General features: G+C 46.7%; 1 protein-coding gene across 3 annotated transcripts; it reads left to right on the top strand.

Moving 5' to 3' along the window:
* Positions 1–216: 216 nt before the first annotated feature.
* On the top strand, positions 217–6,876 carry LOC146970354 (uncharacterized). Of its 3 annotated transcripts, none has more exons than XM_085804123.1 (4): positions 217–847; positions 911–1,479; positions 2,915–3,573; positions 6,206–6,876. In XM_085804123.1, exons 1-3 carry the CDS (start codon positions 400–402, stop codon positions 3,467–3,469), a joined length of 1,572 nt encoding a protein of 523 aa, XP_085660249.1. In that variant the 5' UTR covers positions 217–399; the 3' UTR covers positions 3,470–3,573; positions 6,206–6,876. The 3 variants fall into 3 exon arrangements, with proteins under 3 accessions (XP_085660249.1, XP_085660248.1, XP_085660247.1); XM_085804122.1 differs by having other exon boundaries at positions 217–849; positions 880–1,479; positions 6,209–6,876; XM_085804121.1 differs by having other exon boundaries at positions 217–849; positions 880–1,479.
* Positions 6,877–7,081: the final 205 nt, after the last annotated feature.

Genomic DNA, 7,081 nt, shown 5'->3' with positions numbered 1-7,081 from the left:
GGTAGAAAGAGAGAAGGAGAGGGAGGGAGAGGGGCCCCGTGTAGGAGAGAGGACGACAGGGTGAGGAAGAAGCAAGGAGCAGGAAAAAGTTAGGAGAAGTAGGAGAGAGAGAGTGTCCGGGGAAGGAAAGGAACGGGTGCCGAGATTAACAACTACAGGAGAGAAGAAGAAGGGAAACAACAGACAGGAAGGAAGGGGAGGGAGGGAGGGAGGGAGGGAGGGGAGGGAGAAGTCTTGGGCAGAGAGAGGAAGAAAAAAGCTGAAGAAAAGTTTTCTTGTGGGAAGACGCAGATGAGGAAAACAGAGCAAGTGAATGACTGGGCTGGAGAGAGACGGGAGGGGAGGAAACCAGTTGTTTTCTAAGGCGTTTTCCACACAAGCCTCTGGACTTCATTGGACATGTACACAGAAGGCGCACAAACAACGGGATACCACCGATTTCTCCAGCACAAGAACTCCCCCCCACCCACCCACTGCCCCTGCCAGCACTGCGACCGCGGCCACTATGAGCAGCCGTACGTCCATCACGGTGGGCCGGGAGGATACCAACCGTCAGCGCCGCCGACGGGCAGACAGACAGACCACCCATCTGTGGACGGCAGGAGAGACATCCAGGCTCCTCGGGTTAAAGACGTAGGAGGCAGAGAGTTCCTGGTGGACAGGATCGAGAGGAGCGGTCATCGCAGCCCACAGAGGAGGCCTGTGTTCGCAGGGCCGGGCCCTTACAGTCATTTAGACGACTTGAGCCAAGTTTGCCCCTGGGAGTTGAACCCTGCCCAGTGGAGCTACCCGCTGGAGTCGGGGGTCAGACACTACCCGTCTGTCAGAGAACAGTGTGGCTGTGTGGCTGTGCAGCAGCAGCAGCAGCAGCAGCAGCAGCAGCAGCAGCACAGTGACACCACCAGGGCACACCCCCCCTTTAAGGCCGGGACGCCACTTCCTCCGCCTCATCTTCAGGTCAAAAGTCAAGGCTACAGGTACAGGAGGACGGTCAGGTACGTGTCTGTGGACGAGGAGGAGGAAGGCTGCGAATGCACCTCTGAGAACTTTCACGTGGAGTCACATGGGCCCCATTTGGGTCACTTGCCGCCGGTGCCAAATGGCAACTGTGGACCGAGGCCAGCGCTCTTTGAGGGAGGGGAGGAAAGAGATAACCATCAGGACCAGGGCCGACAGAGGGGTGGATCAGAGGAAGGTTACAACGGGCGCCGTGACTCTCACAAAGGTTTCTTCCCCACGGAAGTCCCACAGAAACACTTGAACCAAAGCAGACGGAAAGGGCCTTGCGTCCAGTCCACCGGCATCGCCAATCCGGAAACCTCGAAACCGACGACCAACAGCGACCATCAGTGCCAGGGTTCGGAGGTGGTGAAGCAGAAGAAGAGGCAGGATTTGGTGAGGGATCAAATCCGACAAGTGGTGACAGATCTGGAGGATGTGTTGGGAGGTTTGAAGCAAGTTCACGTGGAGATGAAAGAGGTAGGACACTCTATTATTATCAATGTTTATTTATATTTCCCCGTAGGAGTTACATGTATATCAGGTGTCCGGACATGAAGGTGTGTGTGTGTCAGGTGCAGATGCCCCAACCTTTGATCGATCCTCCCCTGGATATTGTGACATTTAAAGGGGTTTAACACAAAGCTGAGATGCTGACAAAATGAGTCACGGTGCAGATCGGTTTGACACAGGTTGTGTATCTGTGTGTGCATGTTCATGAGAGCCCATCAGTATGTTTGTGTGTGTGCACGGGGACTGCATTGTTTGTGACTCACTCATCATCTCTTCTCCGAAGCGGTGATTGAGAACGATTTGCACTGACCTTTTGCAGAACACCGCCAAAATTGGCAGCACTCCGGCCAGCACATTAAAAAGCCTGGCTTCAGTCTGTTACTAAATTATGCCCTGCTCTTACAGTATCCATTTTGCATGCAGCTGGAAAACAGCACTGAATCGCTGATGAATTTATCTGTGCGAGGCCTAGCATTGTACTGAGGTAACAATACATAACAACAAAAAAAAAGAAAAAATCTCCACGATTGTGAATTTGCACAGATGGAAACAAAGGAGATCTAAAAACAGCTTTGCTATGAAAGGTTGGTTGAATTGCTGACTGTCGCATGAGTTTTAGCACAGTCAGAGCTTGTGGTTGTAAATAGCGTTTGGCAGTGGTGGAGAAAGAGCTAAAAAAAAAAAAAAAAGACTCAATTAAAAGTAAAAGTCCTGCAATAAAACCCCACTTAAGTAAAAGAACAGAGGTATTATGAGCCAAATGTTCTGCAAGTATCAAAAGTAAAAGTGATAACATCTTTTACCACCATATTATGATATATGACATTACGTGAGTAGCATTCACAGCAGCGAGTTGAGATGGAGCCACTTTAAACTACTTTATGTACAGTTAAATAGTTTAGATAGTTCAGTCCAGACAGAGGTTATCCAACATTTGGGTCAGTGCACTTTCAAAGTGTCACTAGATAAATCTGAGGGGTCATGTGACGAAAAAGTTCTGCCACACAAATCTGTATTTCTGACTTGTCTTACCTCTCCTATTAAATGCAACCACAAAGGCAGCATAAATGAAAAACAACTCGTGGTGGGACTGCTAAAAACACAGGCACAAGCATTGACTAGACAGTTTTTTTTTGTTGTTGCAAGGAGTCACAAGGCAAAAGGTTGAGAACACGGTGCATTTTATAAACTTATCATGTGATTATCATGAGGCCGATCAGAAAAGTGACCAGTGCAGCTGTTCACTGTAAGAACAACATTTCCCTCTGTAATGTAACAGAATATAAAGGGGAAAAGTTCAATTACTTTACTTCAAAGTTACACCGAAGTGCAGCACTATAGGGTAGAAATGTACTTATTTACTTTCCGCCACTGCAGTTTGACCCTCTTCATTATCATCCAGGTGGTCAAGCAGATTGATCGCCTCACAGCCAATATTGACCTCAGCGAGGAGGCGCCCTGCAGCACTCATGGCTCGTCCAACAACATCCACAGCTCGACTCATTCAGGTGACCTCAGGCTGGCCCTGGCGCCCAATCACAAGCCCGCCGCAGTCCAGGCGCCGCAGCACGTCGACGAAGACCGCATCATCCTACGGACTAACTCGCCCTCCCCCGTCCACATGGCGTCTGTCGTCAAAACCAGCCGCTTCACCCCGACCAACCACAGCAGTAAAGACGTCAATCACGAAAGGCCGGGCGTGAACGGCCACCCGCCTCACCTGTACCCTGTACCTCGGGACTCGAACCACGTTACTCACTCAGAGCGCCACCCGCAGAGTCTAGACCCCACGGTCATCATTGGGAACAGCACGTCCAGTTCAAGAACTCAGAAGCCCCCGCCATACCCGCAAAACGGGCGGTGTGGCAAGGGCCCATCATCATACCCGCCGCCTCCCAAGCCCGTGAGGACCCCCGCCCACCCCGGGAGAGGCCGCCAGAGCACCAGCATGGTGTGAAGGAGGTGGGGGGTGGTCTGCCCCGGTGCCATGGGGGCCTGAAACATGAGACCCTGCTGCAGCGAGTGGCGGTCAGAAGGGACCAGGCAGGGGAACAACTCATGGTGAGTTCAGATGCAAGAGGACGTTTTTTTCTTCTTTTTTTTTCTTTCTTCTCTCTCTTTCTCTTTCTTCTTTCTCTTTCTCTTTCTTCTTTCACATTGTTGATGTTTCCGTCAGCGCTCGCAGCTGATGACGATTCCCGTGTTTACTGGCAGCATAGTTTTCAAAGTCAGTAAATGAATTGCAGTGTTCCCCCTCCTCTTGCTGAAAAAAAGAAAAAAAAAAAAAGAAAAAAAAAGGATTTATGTGTGTGTTTGATGTATGTGTGTGAGTGGTGTCTGTGTGTGGGCGGTGGTGGTGGTGGCGGCGGCGGCGGCGGAGGGGGCGTAATGTGTCTGCTTTTGTTGATGTCACATGATTTCCCAGTCTTCCCTACACTGCAAAACGTGTCCGTCTCGGCAGGAGTAACGAGAGATTAATCTTCTCTCTTGAGTTCGGTTACACATGTGGTCAACATCAGGCAGCAGCAGGGTGAGACGACGCAGCTCGGTTCAAGCATAACTCAGCTTTTCTGCGTCGTTTTGAGGAATTTCTCTCAAAATAAGCCCCGAAATAAGGCGTGTGGTGTTGCAGCAACTTAAAAAAAAAAAAAGTGTTGTTTGAAGGCAGAAAGCGAGATAAAAATCTAGAGACAGATTTTTTTTTGCAGTGTAACTTAGTCATGACTTCGAGGGAACTGAGAGTTGGCAGGGGCTCAGTTGTTTTTGGCACAGGAAGACCCTACAGCCACTTGACTCCACATCATGTGACACAAAAGAGGAGTCATTATATTTACAGGATGATCATAGCTGTGATTCAGAATTGGCATAATTTACTGTCAGGGAGGTGATGATGAGGAGGAACTAGGCCTCTCTTCTTGTGCCACCGTCAGATGTATCATTACTGACTGAGAGCTAGAGGCAGACTTAATAACAAGATGACATCTGTGAAAAAGTCCCTCTAGCAGAGGAGAGGGGGGGGGGGGATTAAACAGCAGATGCATACTGTTTAGTATTCCCCTAAAAAAGTCTACCTATGCAGATGCTGCAGAGGCAGACGAGCATGTTTCTGTACTTCCCTCTTGTGAAGAGTATGTGTTACTGCAATCTATTTTTCCGGCCCTCTCCGAGTTGGGCAAGCGCAATCTGGTTTTAATCATAAAATCCCCTGGCCACGTGCCAGAACGAAGTGAGGCAAACTCTTGGTATATTTGTGACGTCCTTATAAACAGGAGCACCGCTGCACAGCAGAGGCGGCTCTCCACCACATAATGCTGCAGAGAGAGACACGCGCTCTCAAGGCTGCCAGCCTGCAGGTCGAGGCCGGCAGCCATAGAAACGGGTTGAAAAGGTGTGCGTGTGTGATTGAGCTTTCGTTTATTTGGGGAGATAAGAGTTTAATTAGCTATAAGTGAAACGTTAGCTAGTCCGCTCAACAATGTCCTTTCTTTTCACTTTCTTTTATATCACAGATGCTGCTGACATTTTAAAAGCCTGAATCATCTGAATTAGTCACCCAGAGCAGGTTCAGTGTCGAAATGGCTCGCGCAACACATTTTGTGCTCAGCAACGAACACACACCTACACACACGTGCATGCACACACTCGTATTTATTTACCTTATGAGGATTCTCACAGACAAAATGCACGCCCTGTGAAAGCAAGTGTCATTTCAAACATGCCTTTTTATATGTAAAGTATACTCAATTGTCACACACAAACACAGATTTCTTTCTTTTACTGATAGCAGGATCTCCTTTAACTTGATTATTAGCCTTAACAGAGTCACTTTTAAAGTTAGTATAACATAGAATACAATTGTAATATATAACAGATACAATAGAGTTGCATAAAACTACAATAGGTGAAGGAGAAGATATGACAATATAAAATACAATAGTAAGCCAAGTAGAACTAAGCCTGATTAATATGCTGTATAAGCTGTATAGCAACTAAAAACTTTAAAAGTTTCTTATTTCCCCCCGTTCACTAAAAATATTGTGAGATAGCATGAGGTTGTTTTCACTTGCTGCACCCATCGTCCTTATTTTACGGCCAATCTGCTTTTTAAAAAAAATGTTTTATATAGTTTTAATTTGTGTAGTGTTTTGTCTATCTCGTGTTTATTTGCTTTATTTTATTTTTGTGTTTCACGGCTGTATGACTAATTTTGGGGACAAATAAATGACTGCTTGTAAAATAGGGCAGTAAGCGGAGGACCACAGTTAATTCTCTCCCTCAGGCCTCGCTGCCAGTTTAATCCAGTCCTCTGTGTAGCTCACTGACATGAATGATCTCATTTGTCATCACATTTGTCCTCAAAGGTCTCAAACTTACATTGTTCTTCACAAAGACAGAAGTGCATAAGAAAAGACACGTAGATCCAGTTTATAGTGCTCCTCTACACGTCAGTAAACATGACTCTCAGGCACACACACACACACACACCTCATTCTCAGTACTGTAGAGATTGCCACTGTGTTTCGGTGGCTCCATCAATGAATGGTGTTAAAAGAAAAGCCTTGAGAGGAAATATGAATTATGCGCACAGTATTTGATTGAGGAGCAGAATTCAATCTGAACTCCTGGAGGTGCCGAGATCTGAAACTAAATTATTTTTTCTCCCCTTTCCTTCTTTTTATTATGATTTTTCCAGCAGGAACCGATGCCACAGAGACGTCAAGCTGTCAGCTGATGGAAAGAGAGCGCGGCCTGAAGGTGGGGATATTTCCAAAGGGAAAACTCCCCCAAGAGTCGACCTTGTCTTGCAAGCACAGCAGCACGGAGCAGTGGCAGTCGAACCTCTCTGAAGGTGTATGCTTTTATCGTTACTGGAGATATAGTGTCAAACAATGAGAACTGTGAACTGCTACAACCACCCATAGAAACATAACGGTATCTTTTTGTGCCAGTATTAATTTATTTTTGCTATTTTTTTTCTCAATTGTAAAAAAAAAACAAAAAAAAAACATCTATTGTCAGGCAGCTTACACCAGTCTGGATGCTACCTATCCTAATGTATGCTATATCAAAATTTACATCATCTGAACTATTGTGCAGATATTTCACAGATAAAAGGATTTAGACTGTCTGTTTTTCTTCCTGCTACATGGTTGTCACAGTATGTAAGAGGAAAAACCGAGCGAGGAGACAGGAAACTTGGAAAAGCAGAGTGGAGATTAAATTGCCATGCAATAGATTCGTCTGCACTTTTCTCATACAAATGCATCTGACATCTCAACTACCTAACTCTAGAGATGTTGTATTGACCGCTGAATGTCCTACATTTGAATATGAAATAAAAGAAATGGCGCCAGCATTTTATCACCTCTGACTCTGACAAATGATTCATGCATCCATTCCAGTGTGTCTAAGAGAAGTTAGAGACAGTGTGCCTCAAACCGTTGTGGGAGCTGTAGGAATAGTTCTCGGGCCGATCTGGAGATGGCAGTGTGTGATCTCTCATGGCCTTATTCTGTCAGGCCGCTCGTTGCGGTGCCCTGGGCCAGTGAAGCCAGCGTCTGTGACTCTG

Source organism: Trachurus japonicus, chromosome 17, assembly GCF_045865225.1.
Source record: "Trachurus japonicus isolate A0001 chromosome 17, Traja_1.0".
NCBI lineage: Eukaryota > Metazoa > Chordata > Actinopteri > Carangiformes > Carangidae > Trachurus > Trachurus japonicus.
This window is presented reverse-complemented; position numbering and strand designations above follow the sequence as displayed.

Coding starts and splice junctions, on each gene's coding strand:
- LOC146970354 (XM_085804122.1), top strand. CDS start 400: ATGTACACAGAAGGCGCACAAACAACGGGATACCACCGATTTCTCCAG. Junction 850..879: donor AACAGTGTGGCTGTGTGGCT/GTGCAGCAGCAG, acceptor CAGCAGCAGCAG/CAGCAGCAGCACAGTGACAC. Junction 1,480..2,914: donor TTCACGTGGAGATGAAAGAG/GTAGGACACTCT, acceptor ATTATCATCCAG/GTGGTCAAGCAGATTGATCG.